At 32.7% G+C, this 21531-nt stretch overlaps 1 protein-coding gene across 8 annotated transcripts in view; it reads right to left on the bottom strand.

The window, feature by feature from the left end:
• The window catches only part of LOC145686323 (U2 small nuclear ribonucleoprotein auxiliary factor 35 kDa subunit-related protein 2-like), a 497978-nt gene that overhangs the window by 317436 nt on the left and 159011 nt on the right, over positions 1 to 21531 (bottom strand). For all 8 annotated transcript variants that reach the window (XM_081759527.1, XM_081759529.1, XM_081759531.1 and 5 more), the window contains one exon: positions 4638 to 4843. In XM_081759527.1, the coding sequence (XP_081615653.1) occupies positions 4638 to 4843 (206 nt within the window). The remainder of the gene's footprint in view (positions 1 to 4637; positions 4844 to 21531) is intronic.

Below are 21531 nucleotides of genomic sequence, written 5' to 3'. Positions count from 1 at the left end.
GAAGTATATTTATTTCTCAATGAAGAATGATGCGACTCAGATGAAACTTACAGGGTTTACTAAGTATAAATCAAGCTAACCTAGAATATAATTTGTATGTTTATATGCCTAAGGGTACCCGAGCTAGAGGTACAAAAATGAAGAAAAAGGGAAATTTTGGGGGAAATTTCCCGAAAATCCCTCTGTCACGGGAAAACTGTGCGTGATAGAGAAAAACGGATTGCAGATTCGAATTCAGCTGCCAAAGTTCCTTAAAGATCAGCATTCTTCTTTCATGTGGCAAAAACCTTGTTGACTAGTGTAATAGTATCATCAAAATAAATAATATTTTCATGTTTTGTAGTAACACAAAGGGAAAAAAGCTGCTAAAAGGAAGCAGGGGTGTCATTTTAGATCATTTCAGATTTTGCTTGGGAGGACGAGGAGGCCCCACCGACATAAGATTTTCGCGGGTTTTACTAGTATATTAGTAGACAGTTGAGTCCAGTATTTTGTTTCTCAAACTCAGGGAGGGGAAATTGCCCTCTGCCCCATAAACGACGCCCCTGAAAGAAGGTCGCGACTTCCTTTTCGAAAATACGGGAGCACATTAAATGGTTAAATACCTTTCTCAATTTTCCAGACTACAATTACTTCGATTTTTATATTTTTCATAATAATAATAATAATAATAATAATAATAATAATAATAATAATCTCCTGGAATGTTTGCAACATATTAATAGGGCTTGGAGTTTGTGTAATCTGGATTCCAACAAGACAAAAATCATATAATAGCAAACTAATATTTTTGACCCCCTCCTCCCCTGCGAAATTTTCTATGGACGCTTCTACGTGTAAGCAACTGCTTTTCTTCTTCGTTTTTGAAGTTCTTATCGGAAATAAAGGTTTTGTTTTTGTTTTCAGTTTGTGTTCAATCATTTTCCTCAAATATGTCGTGCAAGGCAACCTGTTAAGTACTGTAGCACTTGTTAGCTAATGTGACACTGAAGACTTGATTTTGCGAAAATAGTGCAGCAATGTTTTGAGGAAAAGAATTGGTACTTCAAAACTGTCAAAAATATGTCATGCTTCTCATAAAATTAATTAATGATCAAACAATAATGATTCAGTGTTTTAGTGTGTAAAATTCGAATGTCTTTAATAGTAAAATTAAGAATCTTTCCAGCTTAACCGTGTAAAACATAGATTAAGTGCTTGAAAAGATTCCTTAGTTTGTGAGAATTTACTCAAAGGAACGTTAAACTCCAGTTTTTACTTTAAATAAGTTTGCTTACAAAGTTACGTTAATTGCTGAGAGCTGCAATTTACTCTCTCTCAGCTTAATTAATAAGAGAGAAAAGGTTATCTGTAATTTAATGTTTCAGTAAGAAATTTTGCAATTTAAAACTGAGTTATTTTGCTTGTTAATTTACTTGTTAAATTCAGAAGAATTAAATTGGCACATTTGAGGTAGTTTTATAGGGAGTTAAATTACGATAACGTGTCTTCATTTATTGCCTTTATAAGATTACTGTCTTTAAACAACTGCTTTTTTAAAATAACTTTTCATAAATCCAATCAAATCTGAAAGTGGCTAACAAAATGAGCACTGTAGAAGTAGGAATTAGAATTCGCTAGTCAATTTTACCCAAGGACATAAGAAAGTGAAACAACGTTGCACTCTGTTATTCTTTTCCTTCAATTAGTGTTTGGCAAGTACAATCTTGAACTTACACGTGGAATTTGCTAATGTTAGTAGCTAAATACAGCACAGATCTTTAATACTTGAAGGTTTTTGTTCAAAATTGTTCATTGATGAGACGAATTCCTTGAGTTTCATCGTAACCATTTCGTTTAGTAAAATACCATTAAGACTGAATTACAATGCTTTTCTAAAGTGTGTTGTAACCTAAATTTTGTGAACTGATATTCTTTCTACGATATTAAACTAAAAGGAAAAAATTGGTAAAGATTCAGTAGATTGTAAATTCGAACATATTTGTCAAAATCATTTCAGAAATTGATTTAATTTTTGCTAATGTAGACTTTATTCTGAAATATGCATGAAAGAGACATTTATACATTCTTTACATTTTAAGAAAGTTACTTTCAGTTCAGCTAGTTCTTTATATTAATCTGTAGTTGCTGAACAAAGAAATATTATGCTTTGTCCTTTTCTTTCATTTGTAATACTTTTAAGAATATGGCTAGGAAGTGTGGAATATTGCTCAACACTTCCTGCCATATTTAAAAAAGGGACACAAGACCTTTTATGTCACACGTCAAATCACTCTCGTCCCTACAGAAAATATGTTTTGGTTAGTCCTATTTTGGAAGGCTTTATCTTACGATTGGTCTCCTTGGAAATGAGCGTGCATGTAATCTAAAAGCGTTGCACTTACGATGGATACTTCCCGGAAGGTAAAGTGACGGGCGTTGAGTCCTGTGCATTGTATTTCATATTCCAATACGGCCTGAACATTCATGCTGCCTTTCTTTCATAAAATTCACTCTTCATAATTATTATCTCACGCAAGAAAAAATTTTAAAAATATTTCTATATTTAAATAACTATTATTATTTTTCGAGATGATCGCCTTAAAGTTCAGAACTATTCCTTTTCGTACAATGCTGCTTATAAAATTATAACACGATTTACGACGTTGAGACAAATTCTGCATATTCAGTGTCACTATCGGAATGCAAAAAGTTTCAAGATGCCTAAAGTTCCCATACAGTGCAAAGTGGGTAAATTCCCTTAATATATGAAGTTACATTCTCAGATCGACACGATATATTACATTTTTTAACAATGCTTGATTTAATTATTATCCAATAGGGATTCTAACAGTTATCTATTTTACTCGTATATAAAAACGTTATTAAACAGAGATCTTTCACGAATCTATGATTAATTTCAGGAAGTCGTTGTGCATTGTTTCGTTCAATATGTACATGTTTCCTTCCTTATGTACAAGTAGCAATAAATTGTATTTCAGATGCAACAACCTATGTCTAAAGTTAGGTTTTTGATACCATGTCTGTGAAGTTATGGTGAGTTCACTCTCCCTCCCAGCCATGTCTGAAAACAATCGCAAAGTAAGGGTATCAGGAAAATTTCCCCCCTGCTTATTTTGAAATCGAAATATATCTTGTTAAAAGAAATAAATTTTCTGGACAATGATTTCACACAAAAAAATCAGTAACCAAAAAGGAATTTATTCATAAATCGTATCATTAACGTCTCCTAGTAACTGTACAAAATTCAAATATTATCAGTCTCTTCGTTCTCGAGTTACAGAAGGTCGTTTCATGTTCATGGCAATGAATTCAAACACTAGGACCCAGCACATATTCACAGTAGAGAGGAACCAGAGCTAGTAGTGCGAAAATATTGTGTGTTAACTAGCAAAGACGACAAATCGTGTGTGCGTGAGTGGTTACATGGCACCGAAAATCCCAGTCTTCTGGGTACATCTCTGTCTTTTCCGACATTGGTTATAATTCTGGTCAGATAATTAAACAGTGCAAGACGAAAGCCTTCCATGTTTCAAAGAAGGACATCAATGCATTGTTGATTCACCGAAAAGCGTGCAACGTACCTGTTGCTGGAACCAGTCGAAGAGAACCTCGAACATATCGGAAGCGTAAGCATCCCGCTATTGTTGTGCGGAAAGTGAGTTCCCTGGTACGACGCGATTGCACAAGAAGTGGAGTCCCTCAACTGTCAATCTCATCATAGGCTAAGATTTACAACTCGTGTGCCAGCACAAGGCTCAAGTTCATAAGCTGCATACTTCCCATATTCAAACAATCAGCCGAAAGCTTTACGAACGCCATTTGGCTGGTGACTGCTGGAAGTATATAGTGTCATTGGATGAAACGTGGGTGTATCTGTCGGGATACGACAAAAAAATATAAAAGGGAAACGTCCACGTGATTCCAAAGGTCGATCCGACTGGATACGTGAATGCACTGAAAGCTTTCCACGTGAGTTCATGGTTGTTGGTGGTTACTGCTCTAATAGCAAACTTCATTGCACAGAGCGTACAAAATGCTAAAATCGATGCTGCCTAATACTAAAACATTTTGGAGTCACTCTACAGACATGATATTCTTTCTCTCTATGACAGCACACATCTCGTGTTGTCATCCACCAGGACAAGGTATCCAATGGCAAGGTCCACGTCTGTCCACGTAGACATACATAGATCAGACACAACGTGAAACCGGCATTCATGCAATACCCTTTCGATTTTCCGTAAAATCCCCCGATGCATCTTCCATGGACTTTTGTGGCTTTCCGTTGTCGAAATGAGCCTTGGGAAGAGAATGTCCCCGCACAATTAAGGGCCTTTGGAAAGCTTGTCAGGAAATGGGATAGTTCGGACTGAAGTGTTCTCCTGTGAGGAAACTTCGCTGCACGGACATTGCTGCAAGACAGGGATATCACGTGGAATACAATCGCTGGTGGGGGCACGTTTCTTTTTAATGTAAGATGAGTACAAACTTCGTTACCATGGAAATGAATCGACCTTCTGTGTAACAAGTCAACGAATTGAAAGTGATCCCAGACCACTTTGGTTCCAGTAACATCAACAACAAATAATGCGATACAATCAAGACCAAAAGAAAGAAAAAATATGTAGGATTACCTCCTGCTGAGCTCTTTCCTTTTCCATTAGAGCTTGTTTTTCCAGCCAGCTCTTCCATCTTTCTTGAGCTCTCTGCTCCTCCTCTAGCCACTGCTTTTCTCGAAGGATTTTGAGTTCTGCATCTTGTTCTTCTGCAAACTTTTCAAGTTCCTCCTGCTTCGCTATCCATTTCAGGTACGATGGAGAATTCTCTTGGGCCTGTATTTCTGAAACGGTAAAATTATGACATGTATCATTAAATGGTATAACTTACGGTATTTCCAGAAACGGATGCAACCGTTTTCTTTGTAGAAGAAGAAGTAATATTTAATACACAGGAACACACTAAGGCCCATTTGAAAAAATAAAATAACATAATCAAGACATACTAATACCTCGATTATTAGATTATTTTACGCTGAAAAACCTCAAATAAGAAATTAGTCGAGGATGAGGTATCCACTATCGAAATCAAACGGACAGACAAGGATAGCAGATAGACGCAGTAGGTAAGACTGAACTATTCTACAGGTACCGTTATGTTTTATAAATAATATAGAAAGTCATGTCGTTTAATAAGATGTGTTGGCAGACGTTGGGTTAGGTCATTAGGGTTTGATGACATGCTTACGTGTGTTTGGAAAGTTGTTATGTTTCTTTTTTTAGTTGTGCTGACATGTCTGTATTGTTGTAAAGGTCGTGTCCTCTTTTTCGCGTCTGTATACGTGTGTGTACAGACTCTATACTGGATTTTTTTAAAAATAATAATGGAAATTTGAATTGGTTCGATTTGAATTAAATCTTTTGATATGATGAAACGTTATGACAATGAGATGAAGCCCCAGTTCGAATCTCATATTATACAAATGGATTTGACTAATAGAAACTTACATTGAGAAATATATATATATATATATATATATATATATATATATATATATATATATATATATATAATTTGGAAAAAATGAAATATTTGAGTCCCACCATTATGCCTGTTTTTATTTTTATATTCTCCTAATAAATTAGTCGGAGCAAATAAGATGTTCGAACAATATGTGAGAGAATAAAAGATTTGTCGAACAATATGTGAGAGAATAAAAGATATTCTCCTAATATATTTAACAGTTCGCTTCTATAAGAAGCTGAGAACACTTGTAGTGTGATTATTTTATTCGTTCGTGTTATTTAAAATAACACTCGTTTTTAAAATAAGAAGCTGAGAACACTTACAGTGTGTAAAAGTTTGTGATACGTACTGGGATCGAACCCGGGACCCTTAACACCAGAGGTGAACGCTGTATTGTACTGGGATCAAACCCGGGAGCTTTAGCACCGGAGATGAACGATGTATTGTATTGGGATCGAACCCGGGACCCTTAGCACCAGGGGTGAACGCTGTATTGTACTGGGATTGAACCCGGGACCCTCCAAGCACCAGAGGTGAACGCTGTATTGTACTGAGAATTATTGCAATCCTCACATGTAAATCGGCGAGAAAAAAAAACATATGGGAAATACGAAGTGTGTGTGTATGATTTGAATAGTTTATTTATTTATTTTGTTAATATTCATCGTTTTATTGATTTGTTTATTCCTTATAGTTAACTCCGTGTTTACAGCCAAGTTTGAAATACGGAGTGACTGAATTGTTGTTCCGTCTCTCAGAGAAGGCTAGCTTAGAATGAACACAATTTTATTTTTGTAAATGGGATTACTTCCGGGTCACTGCCTTATACGCGTTTTCCTTTTGCTTACGTTAGAACATTGAGTGGTGACATACATAGAGTGTCAATGCACTTTTTAATTTTATTTCCGCTTGTCAATATGTACTGAAATAACCTTAGACGCTTTCCCCTTGACCGTGAGAAAACTGTCTGGCGACATACTGAAATATTTTTCCATTAACTATGGTTGTCACAGCGATACTTATCGGCAGTGATGAAGAAGACAGATAGAAATTTTATGTTTCTTCCCTTTTACAAGATGTTTGGACAAACACGTAAATGTATTTTTCTGGCAATATCTGATTTTGGCAATGTGAAAGTGTTACATGTAAGCATTTTCCTTAGTTAGATGAGAACCGCACATTGCTACAGGGGACCAATGTCGATACCCTGTCTGAATGAAATTTCTCCAGCGGTTGATGAACTTGTAAATAAGAAATTTTTAGATTTCTTGGTGTAGCAATGAATAAACGATGTTAGCGGACATGATGACTTTATTTATAATTAATGAAATCGGATTGAAAACCTGATGAAAACATGATGCTTGGGGGAGGGACACATTGAAATCCTTATATATATATACTATTGAAATAAAGTTTATTATTATTGTTCTTTACACAGTGTCATAGTGTGTGTGTTGAAAAACTTTGTTTGTTGTTGTGTTTATTGAACTTTTTTCGTTGCTGATTCTAACAGAACGAAGTCTGATTTTTAAGGTGAGAACTTTTAAATGCTAAACTGACATGTATTATTCACTTAATTATAATGAAAGTTTTTTTGAATAATTATTGATAAACTACACGAGTTGCTTTTGAGAAACATTGTCGCGGAATAAACCTACGACCATTTTGTAATCATGCAAGAGGGACAAGATTTCAAGTGTTTGCAATCTATTACTAAAGTTATTATTATTATTATTATTATTATTATTATTTCATTCTTTCGCTTCATTAGAAGCTCATTGTAAAAAAATATCATGTTCGAATAATATGTGAGAGAGAATAAAAGATACTCTCCTAATATATTTAACGGTTCACTTCTTATTAATTTAACCTCTCGTAATAAATTTACTCGAACAATATGTGAGACAATAAAAGATATTCTCCTAATAAATTAGTCGGAGCAACTTATTTTATGGATCGATTTCTATTAATTTAACCTCTCGTAATGAATTACTCGAACACTTACAGTGTGAACCTACAAATAATTTCGAAAATATTTTAAAAATTGCGAACATATTAATTTAACCTCTCGTAATGAATTACTTGAACACTTACAGTGTGAACCTACAAATAATTTCGAAAATATTTTAAAAATTGCGAACATATTAATTTAACCTCTCGTAATAAATTACTCGAACACTTGCAGTGTGAACCTCCAAATAATTTCGAAAATATTTTAAAAAATTGCAATCATATTAAAAAATGAATATACGGCTATGTTTCCCTTAAGAACCGCCATTATGATTTACCAAGGGCTAAAGACGGACCATTTACTTGTAGAGTTTTATTTGCTTAATTATAGTATGCTTAATTACAATATGTTTGATTTATTTGTTACGATTTTTTAACTGTTACACCGATTGTGTACTGAAACATGATCACTTTAAAATCAGTAATACCTAATATATATATATATGTACGTTGTACAGATGGGACTTGAACTGTTTAAGTAAGATCATTTGCCAATAGATGGCATACTACTACGCTTTGGTAACATAGCTGATAATCTTTTAGGAACGCAAATGTTTGAACTAAGACTAGTATTTGCAGAAAGAAATGTTTTAGTCTTGGGGAGGGGAGGGAGTGCTTTTCCCCAACATTATCGTGTTTTGATAGTAAATATTACTGAATGTTAGTTATTGCGGGGTTGGTAGCCACATAACGCATACAATAGCTTTAATGTTAAGAAAGAAAGAGAAAGGATGAAAATTTTACGGACCCCCTAAATATATTGGTTATTGAACACTGTCTTTTGATTTGAAAAAAACTTGTTGTGTATCCTCGAAGCAAAATGAAATGATGTAGTCCTATTTGTAGCATATCCCTCAATGAAGGGGGTTTTGCCTGTCAGATAGATTGCCTAGATTTTAGCAGTATTATAGCAAAAGAGAATTACGTACGACTATTTGTAGTATAACCGTATAACTGGCGGGGGCCCTTACCCCTTAGTTATAGGCGACCCTAGATTTAAACAGTATTGTATTACAAGGAAGCGAATTGAAATTATGTAGTCCTATTCGTACTATATCCCTCTAAGTGGCTTTTGCCTCTCAGATAGATTGCCTAGATTTTAGCAGTATTATAGCAAAAGGAAATTATGTATTCCTATTTGTAGCATGTTCCTCAATGAAGGGGCTTTTGCCTCCCACATAGATTGACTAGATTTAAACAGTATTATAGCAAAAGGAAATTATGTACTCCTATTCGTACTATATCCCTCCAACTAAGTGGCTTTTGCCTCCCAGATAGATTGACTAGATTTAAACAGTATTATAGCAAAAGGAAATTATGTTCGGCTATTTCTACCATGTTTTTTTTTACCGGGTGAGGGCATGTTCCCCATTAGTTAGTTCCTACAATTGCGGGTTTTTCTGAATAGGTAATAACATGATGATGATTATGTTCAACTGAAGGGTCATATGTGTTGGTGGGTTCCCCTTAGGGATTTGTAATATAATGAACGTTTGGTGGATTACTGATAGAAGAAGAATCAACTATGCCCTCACAAACTATGTTTTATTAACAGAACACAACTGCGAGAAGGGTTCTTGGTACTTATTTAATGCTATCAGTAGTATTTAATGGATAAAAAGAAATATATATTATACTTTACCTTTAAAATATAAATATATATTCGGGAATAATAACAAAACACGTCAACACGGCACACGGGGTTAAACTAAACTAAAGTTAAGTTAAAATTTCTCCGACAGATGGCATAGAACCACAATTTTCTATTATAGTTGATTTTGTATTAAAGTAATGAAAACAAATGATTGAAGAGAATTATATAATGATTAGTACGGGGTTATTCGATGAAAGAAAGAAAAAAAAAGTATAGAAGAAGAAATGTAATTTTACTGTTTTAATATGGTTATTGAAAACACATACACAATCTTATTTTTGTTTCTTGTTGAAAGAATATTTATAAGTTTAAAATTGATATAGAGGTGCATAAGAAAACTGATATACATTTCGTTTGTTCATTTATGACCGATTCAAGGTTTGAACTAAAGACAATGCTTATATGAAGCGAACTTAATCATATATTTTATTTTTAATAATCACTTTGTTTGAGTTTGTCCGGGTGGAAATTTGATTTATATACAGTGAAAAAATAACTTAATTTGTTTAGTCTGTCAGATTTTGAGGGAAATGGCGTGAAAGATATATTCAAATATTGCAGAATACATTTGAATGTGGGGGAATATTTTATAGCTAACTGGATTGGAGTGACATTGAATAAAACCCGAGATTAAATATAATGCTTATCATTGAAAATTAATTTCCGACCCTTTGCAGCGTTGTTGGTGTAGAGCATTTAAGGATGATTGCTTATACGCGTAAGCGCATTCGGAATTTGAACCCGAACGCCGCTGTTAAGGTAACTTTGTTTATACGCGCAGGCTTGCCCGGAATTTGAACCTGCACACTAGTGTTAGGTTCACGCGGAAATTAAACCCGCACGCCGCTGTTAAGGTAACTTTGTTTATACGCGTAGGCCCGCCCGGGATTTGAACCCACACACCATTGTTAGGTTCACGCGGGGATTAAATCCGCACCACGGTGTTGAGTTTGTTTATGCGCGTAGGCTTGCCCGGGATTTGAACCTGCACACACTAGTGTTAGACCCTCGCGGAAATTAAATTCGCACCCGGGTGTTAAGGTGTGTTTGTTTATGCGGGTAGGCTTACACGGGAATTAAAATTGTACGTCTTAGCACGAAAAGCAATAACATTAAAAATTATGACATGCAAAATTTGTAGAAGAGATGTCAAACATGTTTGCAGTAAAGATGATAGCTTTAGTGAATACGGTACCATGGTTTTGTTTGCACCAAAGGCAAAAGCATTAGGGGTTAGAACATGTCGAACCATTGGAAATTAAGTTTAACAAAATGCGCCAGCCTTAACGTGAAACTTTTAGGATACAACCGGAAATTGAATTCGTGTTCGTTAGCACCGTTTATTAAAATATACGAACATACTGTAAGATTTATTAATAGTAGCTTAATTTCAGTTAACCAAGGCGTTCAGCAGCATTGATATATGAGACATGACCCTATTAACTAACAATTATTGGAAAATGAACTTGAAAACTTTGGGACGTATGCTATCGCTTAAATTGAATTGATTTTAAGTTGCTGTTTCGTTCAGTAGCATGGCTATATGAAACTAGTATTTTACCACAACCGGAAATTGAAGCCGGAACAGTTTGTACCAAAAGCATGATTATTAGCGTTAAGGACTATGTTAGGCTACTCTGGAACACTAGACATGATTTAAGTGTGTTATTTTAAAAATACTGAAAATTAAACACAAACACAACTTTAAACTTTGCTCCTGGAAAAATTTTAGCGCTAATTGGAACCATAAAATCCACACCGGAAATTAAAAATAATTTTTTACATAGCGGTCAAATTTTTGTGAAGTTAACCCCTTTAAAATTATATATAAGTTGTTCAAGTTAAACAATGTAATTGAGTTTGTGATTAAAATAATAGAATTTTATTAGTGTAGATTATAATTGATTTCATTTTGGTGAAAATAATTTGTACTAATAATACTTTTCTTTATTTTACTTTAGAAAGATATAACCGCAGCCAAGTACGTCCACCGCCTCCTCCTCCTCCTCTTCGTACAGCCACATCCAATGGTTTAACAAGATGGAGCAATTATTGGATGTGGTCGAAGGCAGGAAAAGAAGAAAAGAGCGGGAGAGCATAAAATTAAAAAATAAGCGGGGGCGATATAACCCAGTGGTGGAAGTAATAGTGGTGGAAGAAAAAGTGGAGCCAATAACATCATCACTGGTGGAAGAAGTGACGTCAGTGGAGGAATATGTTCAAGTGGCGCCGATAGAAGCATCAGTGGTGGAAGAAGTGATACAAGTGGTGCCAATATCACCACCAGTGGGGGAGGGGATAAATGACAATGATTTGGATTTATTAAATGACGGGGAAGACGACGTGTTTATAAAAGCATGGGAGAAATATGAAAGAATGGAAAAAATAAAAAAACTGAAACAAAAATTTTTGTAAAAAAGAAAAAAAAATGTAAATAAAATTTGTTTTCTGGGTGAAGGTATAAATTTTGAGTTTCCTTTCCTTTGAATTTTTTTTAAAACCTGCCTAACAAAAATCATAAAATGTCTAACTTTTTTTTCTTTCCGTGCCATATTGAACTTATATTGCTGAATATTATGTAACGAAACATATAGATACCTTTTATTAACAGTAACGTTTCGAAGGATAGAAAAATATATTTTCAGAATAAGAATTGTTGTTAGATTTTTTTTTAAAAAAAAAAAGCAGGAAAAAAAAATTTTAGGCTTTTCAGTACGCTGCAGTATTCAGTTAACAGGTACCATTGAAGAGTTTTTTAAAAGCAGGAAAAAATCTTTATGCTTTCCAGTACGATGTACTATTTAGTTAACAGTTTCAATTGAAAAGATTTTAATTATGCTATCATATCTAATTTGATTTCCTTCCAGTATCAAATTGTACTTGAGTTTTCAGGATAATTAGTTTGTTTTCCTTTTATTTTTTTTAACCAATATACATAGTTGTAGGGTGAAACAAGCTTAATGAGATATTTGCTGGTGTCCATAAATAAGAATTAAAACAATGACATTTTCGTTTACTAATTAGTTGTTGCTATTAAATGATAGTATACTGAAAGAAAAGTCTGTATTTTACTTTTTGATTAAATCCGTTTAAGATGCCTGAATGAATTTACATTGTTTCGTTTTATAAAAGCTCTTGAAAAAAGTATATGATGAGAGTGGGAGAAAACGGTCGAATGTTGAGAAATTTTATGCAGACAAGTTAGAGAATTTGAATACTTTTTCTTCTGTGAACACTAAAATGTAGTTGGTGGCATGGAACATACAATGAAATCAGTCTTTATTCCTTGAATAATTAACTAGGTATTTCTTTTGGGTTTGAAGCTGTGGATTTGCGAGCCTAAGCATTTTATATAAAATTTTGTGCAAAAACATAATATCGTCCAACTATCTAAGGTAAATATAGATAAAGGGTTTCAGTGTAGAATGACATGTATGTTAATTGGCATGCCATTATCTATTTGAATTAAAGAAAAATGAAATGGAGTCCCGTACACTTAGGTCACGAAAATTTGTTGTATAAAAAACTCTTAGACACTTTATAAAAAAGCGAGCCTGAGAAACACAGATACAGAGTGTTTACCCATTACATAATTCAAAACTTGATACTTGTCATAAAATGTTCAAATAATTGGAGTATCCTAGGATCGACCCCAAACACCAAAGGTGAGAGCTTTACCACTAGGCCACCGCAATCCACAAAGAAGAAGAACTTCAGTTCAGTTCAGTTCAATTTCAGTTTAGGTACTTTGTGCAGCATGGCATCGAACTCTGAATAAATGTAAAGATTAAATAGCAAATTGTCTTTTAGAAATAAAAATTACTTACTTACTTACTTACTATGATATCTGTGTACGCTTAACTATGAAATTATTTTGAATAATAAATGAAATCTGTGAGTCCCACGATTATGTCGGTTACGCTAACGAATCACTTTAGAAAGGTTATGAAATTGGTGGGATGAAGAAGTGGGAGAAAACTCACGAAAACACTGTTTGTCCACAACATTTTATAAGAAATAAATCCAAACTTAATGTGTCATAAAAATGTTGAAATAATTGATGCAAACGGTAATCGAACCAGGGAGTCTAAGCAGTGGAAATGAGCCCTTATGGTCCCGCTATGACAAATGAAATAATTGATGCAAACGGTAATCGAACCATGGACCCTAAGCAGTGGAAATGAACACTTTACCACTGAGCCCTTATGGTCCCGCTATGACAAATGAAATAATTGATGCAAACGGTAATCGAACCAAGGACCCTAAGCAGTGGAACTGAACGCTTTACCATTGAGCCATTATGATCCTATAATGACAAATGAATACCTAATGAAGAAAAATCTAACTGTAGGAACCAACTAGCACCGAAAAATTAAACATTGAAACTTTGTTAGCATAGTAATCCTTATAATTTTATTTTATTGGATGCTCAAGGAAATTGTATTTCAAAAGTGTTAAAATTGAATGTGAATCATGGGACTGACCTGTTATAAAAGAATAAAAGTTTGGTCTCAATACGAAAACAATAGTGAATTACGGCTAACGTACTTATAGATTTACCATCAAATCTTTGAAAAACTTTGAACAAATCTTTTCTGTTTTGAACAGTACATAAGTAAAATTAACGAACAACTGTGTGTCAAATAAGTAAGATTAATACATACTAAAAGATGGTTGTTTTCAAGAACTTGAACTGAAAATTGTTTCTACTGGCCTTCTTTTTAAAAACAAGTGGTTAAATGAAATGATGGGAAAAGGTGATAGATTAAGTTTAGTTGACCTCCCCTTTGAACAGCAATGGGGTATTTTATATATATATATATATATATATATATATATAATCTCACAAAGTTATTGTTCATGAAGAAAAGTGTAAATAAGATGATGATCACCTACAGGACTATGGTCTGCCACCCCGATAGCATGTACGCTATCCGCTTAGCAAAGAGGAGGAGGAAGAGGGTCACGTGGGAGATTGAATCTAATTCAATATAATAGAGATGTATAACCTAACGCATCGACATAAAAACCTGTTTGAATAAGTAAATGATCTTTGAATATATGTCATATAGACATGAAAAAAAGAATACAGATAAATAGGAAATAAATCAGTGCTTACTTGTACAAATAAATTTTAGTTTCATGAAACTTCAGACATAAGAAGAAGTTTGTGAAACAGTTTATTCTCCTTTGCCATTGCAAATTCAGTGTTAGTTTTTTTTTCTTTCCAAAGCTTTTAACATATAGCATACCTAATGAAAATTCACAGGAATTTCTAGCACTGATCAAATACATAATGTAGGCTTCAGTTTTAACATATATTCACAACTTACTACATGGATTGTCTACAAGAATCCTTAACATTTGGTGAGTTTTCGATAGCATTTTGTTCCTCCCTATTGTACGCGATAATTTATCTGTAAACATATTTAGCGAAAGTTCAATAACTATTGTCTTATGATAACAACTGTAATAAATTTTTCAAGTGTGGAGTATTCTATAGATGACATAGCACCACTCGTTGCTAAAAGTTGTCACAAAAGGAAGTAATCCACCATGTCTTAAATGTAAAATAACCAAAAGTATATTTTAAAAGGATTTAAAAGCATTATTTATCGATCGTGTCAAATTGCCACGATACGTTGGAATCCAACAGTCTAATTAAAAACAAGCAAATACAAAGGAGCTATTGGGGTTCAGGTATCGTGATTTCTAATTATTGCTTTCAATGTCGGTATATAGAAATTCAAGCAAGCGCAGTAAACGCCCTGGGTGACTTTGGCGGTTGTAAAAACTGATGCAAAGATGAAATATTCAAGTTAATTTGGATAAAAGAATAGTATCTAAAACTAATAGGGGGTGGAAACTATGAGTTTCAGGTCTACCTTAAACTTGTTCAAACCTGTTTTCATTACATCCCACGGTGAAAAGTATAAATACCGCGGTTAAGAAAGCTACATAAGAATATTCTTGTACTAGTTGTAGTCGATGAAAAGATTTCTTCTTCTTCGTATGGTGGTCAATGAAGATATTTGTGCCTAGTTTTTTTTTTATTTTACGGATCACTTCTTATTTTTTATATTCTCCTTTCTTATAGAAAGTCGTAAGAGTAGCTACGTGGTGAACTATTAAATATTTCGTTTACTTTGTCGAACTGAAAAAAAAAGTCTAATGCTGAAAACGTATTGGTCTGTTTCTGCGATAATATTCACATAAACATTAAGTGCTTATTAAATGCTTTTCAAATGTGGGAATCTAAAAGAAGAAGTATGCTTTTTTGCAGTGGATGTGCACGTGGATTGAAAGACGCAATAAACCATGACTGTATTCTGTTACATAAAAATATATTGAAAACAAAAGTACTAAGTGTTATTACGGATATGAATATACAAGATGAAATTTGGTATACGTTTCAAAAAATGCATGACAATACTTTTAATAAATTAGAACAGTTTTTTCATATATATGATGATGCCATTCATAATGATACATTTGTTAATCAACTGATAGAAATATTTTTGCAGAAAGATTTTAAGAAATTCTTAATTTGGAATAAAAAACAAAGTGATAGTGATAGTGTTTGTGATTGAAAAATATGAAGAAATAATAGACGTATGGATGAAAATGTTACTCTTCTGTAGGTATATTACATGTACAAACTGTAAAAAGGTACAATTTACCATGATTTTTTTTCTGTGAACGTTACAACTAAATCTTACTCAAGTAAATATCTAAGAAAAAAAATAGTTACTGTGCAGTGCTATCATACTAAACATTTCTTCAAATATTTATGTGAATGAGTTGAAAATGTAGCAAAACTAATTAACAATACAAATTTTAAAAAACCGTGTAAAAACCAATATAAACTAATGAAAGATGTTTCATATTGCTGAATAAATGAAGACTTTATACAAGCTTCATATTGCTGGATAAATGAAGACTTTTATACTAATAATAATAATAAATCGGAGATTTTTTTATTGTACTTTTTGCAAACAATAATCGCAAAAGCCTTCGGGTCCCAAAAGTTTACGGACACTAGTTACCAATTGGTAGTGATTATCTTTGTACAGTAAATATATTTGCTTACGACCATTTATTCCCGAATACAATACATGAAATTCACGACTATTAAGTTTCTTTTCAAAGACAGTGATCTGGTACTTGGGTGTCAGGTATTGTTGAAATTATTTCACATCATCAATAGTACATCCATTTTGATGTTCAATAGTAACATTAGCATCATCACACAAATCCTTAGCCTGCTTCAACAAGGGTTTTGGATTGTTTTTTAACTTGTATACTTGAAATCGATTTTGACTAGCCCTAGCCTTCCCGAGGATGATAGCCTTAGGAAGACAATAGACATTTCTTTCAATAGGGATGGTACACTTTTCCAAAAGAGTTATATATTCCTCATACTTGACCGATCCACGGGTTCGACCCCTTCCATTGCGTGGATTAACAATGTGGATCTTAAAATCCACTTTTTTCCCAAAAAGAAAATGTTCATTACTATTTAAAACATTTTTCAAATGTATGGAACAATATATCGGGGTTCAATTCCTTTTTAGGGCGACATGTTATGTACATCGTTTAAACTTTGAGGTAGTGCTTTCGATAGTTATTCCTATATAGGTGTTTTTGTTATCATCTTTGATTGTGTTGTCCATTACAAATTGAAACAATGAATAAATAAATATATTTTTCCGGGTCTTCGATTTTCATATATTTAATGGTTATTTCTGTCCCCTTTAAACCAAAGTAAGCATATGTTTATGATATACTCTTTACTATTTCAAATTCTGATGCACCCATACCATCCACTATCTTACGTACTTCTTGAAAACTCAGTGAAGTTCTTAGGTTCCCCAGAACTAGCAGAACTTGGTCGTGATAAGCTTACCTAGTAGTAGTTTAGCATTGTCCTTAAAAAATAAGTCAGCTGTTTTACCTGTTGGTTGAACTTTTTACAATCCTGATTTTTTTTTATTTCACCTACTCGAAAGAACCCTGTTCGATATAAATCAGAAATATCAGCAGCGGTTTCACAGGATGCCAAAATAACATCCTGTCTTCCTTTAAATTGTTTTAATAACTCTGTTAACATTTGATAATATTTTTTATTGGGTACACGCACACCCTTAGAATGATAACTATCCACCAAACGCTTCCAAAAATCGTTTCTACTCAAAACTACGTACATGCACCCATTGCTATGAAATTTATCTACTATCATTTTCCATCTGTAGTAAACAACTTCGGATGCCTCATATCCAAATCAGTGAAGTAAATCAATAAGTTCTTCAGCTTCGTTAATTAATGCCATATGTGCCATCTGTAATCGAAATAATATATTTTTCTAATGAAATATTAGAACTTTAGTATTTCCACTATCTAAAACACGATTATTAGTATGATCTTTGCACAAATATGCATATATTGTTCTTCTTCTAATATTGCAAAAGTCCTAGTATTGTCAATAGGATATAAAGCTTTATTATTATTGTTGTCTTTTAGCATCTCCTTTCCAACTTATCACTTTATTTTTTTTCTTGATGTGCATGTATGTGACAATTAGGTGTTCGTCACCAATGGGCAATACTGATTGTACCTCGTACTGCGCTGACAGCAAGTATGTCAAAAGTCTTTCCGGAGTGTCAACAATCACGAATTGCAACAACTCCGTTCTTTGTCCCCATTTCCCATAAAATGAATTGAGGAATATTTTAGCAACATACCTCAGACCAGGGTTCGATTCAATATTTTTTCGTCTAACTGTATACCTTCGTGGGCATGATACTCTTTAATGTATTTATTTTTGTCTGCTTTGGTTTTGCACCAAGCAGGAAATCCTGAAGATTCCTGCTTCATTTGAAAGAAAGAATTCACATAGTCTTTAAACAGACTATCTGAATTACTAAGTTTGTAAGCACATGAATTAAAATCCAATCTTGTTTTCTCTGATATCATAATTTATTTATTTATTTATTTTTCAATATATATCGTTTGTTCCAACATTGCTTTAGCAAACACTAAGTGTTAGTAAATGAGTTACAAAGTATAAAATTGTTAATATTAATTTCATCCCTAACAAATCACGTACATGTCTATTATTACATATAAATGTTCTAATGATATAATAATGCTATGAAAAAACTTTATATAATCACATCTGTTTCTTTTCACGATGTATTTAAACATAATATAAATTCCATGCGTGCGCATACTCATACTAGATTTTCGCGCATGTCAGATGCATGTGTATACTTGTACTTGGTCTTCGCGCATGTCAGATGCGTATGTATACTTGTACTTGTTTTTCGCGCATGTCACAATATAATATAAAAGCACGCATGCGTATAGCTGTAGTAAATCATATAAAGGGAGTGATACGCTGTTACAATGTACAGTCAAAAGCAATCTGTTTCCGCAGTTAAAAAGCAAAAAACAAATTCTGGTTCTTCATCTCATAATAAGAAACGAAAAGGTGAAATTGAAACCAATCTTTCTTTATTGCAAAGTGAATGTGTAAAATCTAAATACATTTCACCACGTGAAAAACGTTTTCAACTTGAAAAACAAAAGAAAATTATTCTTGTACATCCAAATGATCCCGACATTCCTGAAGAAGACGCTGAAAGATATAGGATTATTTATCCAACACAGGAAATTACCATAGACGATGCTGTGTATAGACGAAATTTCAGATACCCAAATGAAATACCCTTTGAAGAGGAAGTTGTAGTAGTAGTAAATCAAAATACATTTTCTAATGATATTCTAATATTCAATGCTGTGAATTGTGGTTGTACTCCTAATGAAGTAAGTGAAGTTTGTGTAAAACAGTTACTAGAAAAATATAAACTTTCTGAACCACTACTTTGTGAAGGCTGTGCGAATCGTAGTGAGAAAGAAACTGATCATAAATGTGTGAGTGAAAGTGATGAAGAATTAAATACTATTGTGTGGAATTTCCTAATCAAGAAATCAACACGTGATCAAATATTAAAACAATATCTAAAGATTCATGTGAAATATATAGATGTAAACATTATTCCCCATCTTATAAACAAATTTAATTATTCATATCAAGAAATCACATTTAATGATTATCATATTTCTGACTTAAGAGAAGCATATCTTGAGCACGACAAAGATGTGTATCAACAATCCAGACTGTGAGTACCAATGTCGTTTCCTAAATACATACAACAATTGCGAATATCAATGTTCTTCTTTTTCTATAAAAGAACAATGTGTATTAATGTGTATTGACCGTTGGAAACCACCGCGAGAACTTTTGTGTTATGGGTGTTTTCAAAACAGGAGCAAAATAGAAGAACACGATTGTATTACTTCGGACTATAATATGTTATGCTATAATGCATGGCGTACAATGGTAAGCGCACAAACTTTTGATGATTTATATGAAGAATTTGCAACAGTGCATTGTGATACTGAAATTGATGATTGGGAATTTACATGGACATTATATAACATTTTATTAAACAAAGATAACATTCAGTTAATTACACAGTTATTCTTACAAAAAGATTTACATTATAATATGCATAAGAAATAGTAATAATGGAAAATAAAAACTCTTCTGTTAATCAATTACAAAATAATAAAAACAATGTGTATAAATTAACAAAAGCAAGTGATAAAAGACTTCCAGCAATAAACTGGCCAGTATGTAATTGTGCATATACTAATATAAATATAGATTGTATTAAACAATATATCAAGGAATGTATCTGTATGTAAACTATATATATCTTATTGAAATTTGTAAATAAAATTTTTCTCATTTTATATTACATGTTTTATTTCATTACACATCTTATATATTTTACTTCAGCGCGAAAAATTTCAAAACACTTACAGTGTAAAAGTAAACTGTTTCAAATATGACAATTTATACGTAGGGAAAAATTCTTTAAAAAATTTTTTCATGAAATTAGAACTTTAACATGTGCATATAACAAAAAATCCGTATGTTATGATTCGCCTGCATAAATAAAAATTTGTTTGTACATTTTATATTGCATGCATGTGAAAAAACTTCACATTTTTAGTTTACGGTTCTGCATTTTTTTTTTAGTTTACGGTTCTGCATTTTGACAAGTTGCATTTTGACAACTTGCATTTTCATTTTCACAACTTGCATTTCTAAAATTTTGAAAATTACATTTTCGTAACTTGCAGTTTTTCGTTTGACAAGTTGCATTTTCATTTTGAAAATTACATTTTCAATTTCGTACGTTACATTTTTTATTTTATCAACTTGCGTTTTTTTTCGTTTGACAAGTTGCATTTTTTAATTTTTCGTTTAACAAGTTACATTTTCACTTTTAATTTTGTTCAATCAGGATCGTTTGCTGTGCAACTCATTGTTAAAATAGATTGTGAACGTTTTAAAAATTGGTGTTAATTATTTGTTTTTGAAAAACACTTTTCGACATTTATATCACGTGTATGTGAAAAACTTTCTGCATGTTATGATTCCCGTTTGTAAAACATTTTCTGCATGTTATATTACATATATGTGAAAACTTTCTGCATGTTATGATTCGCGTTTGTAAAATTAGTTTCTGCATGTTATATTGCATGTATGTGAAAACTTTTTACATTTTGTAAGATAAGCATATAAATCATACTATAATATTACTGAGTTTTTAAATTCGTTATTAAATCAGTTTCTGTTTTATATATATTCTCCTTTGCCATTGCAAAGTCGGTTAATTTTTTATTCTAAATATATTAAAAATTTGTGTGGAACTCTGAACAATCTATGATTGTAAATATTTTATTCGTTCATTTGCTACACAATTTCTGGTGTACTAGAGCAGCTACGCTGCGAAACTTACAAAAAAATTCTTATCTTTTATTAGTTCGTATCTTTTTTTTATTATTTCGCTTGGTACACAAGCTCAGAGCAGCTACGCTGTGAACTTGTAAATAATTCGCTTCTTATTTTTTTTATTGGTTCGTATGCCAGAGCATACTCGTAAGAGCAGCTACGCTGTGATTATTTTATTTGTTCGTTTGGTGTGCAAACTCTTTGTTAATTTTAATTTGATCGCTTGCTAAGCAAGCTCAGAGCAGCTACGCTGTGAACTTGTAAATAATTCGCCTCCATAAGAAGCTGAGAGGAATTACATTCCAAAAATATTAATTATTTATTCTCTCGTCTGTTACACAAACTCGTTTTTTTAAAATTGTAAAGAGCAAATTTCATTTGAGAACTTCTAAATTAGTTGAACACTTCATGTGAATCTTTCGTTACATAAACTCTTCTTATTCAAGCTATGTTTGTTACACAAACTTTGAGGAAC

Source organism: Thermobia domestica, chromosome 5 (genome assembly GCF_964235325.1).
Source record: "Thermobia domestica chromosome 5, izTheDome1.hap1.1, whole genome shotgun sequence".
Taxonomy (NCBI): Eukaryota; Metazoa; Arthropoda; class Insecta; order Zygentoma; family Lepismatidae; genus Thermobia; species Thermobia domestica.
Note: the sequence above shows the minus strand (reverse complement) of the source record. Positions and strands in the feature narration are given on the sequence as shown.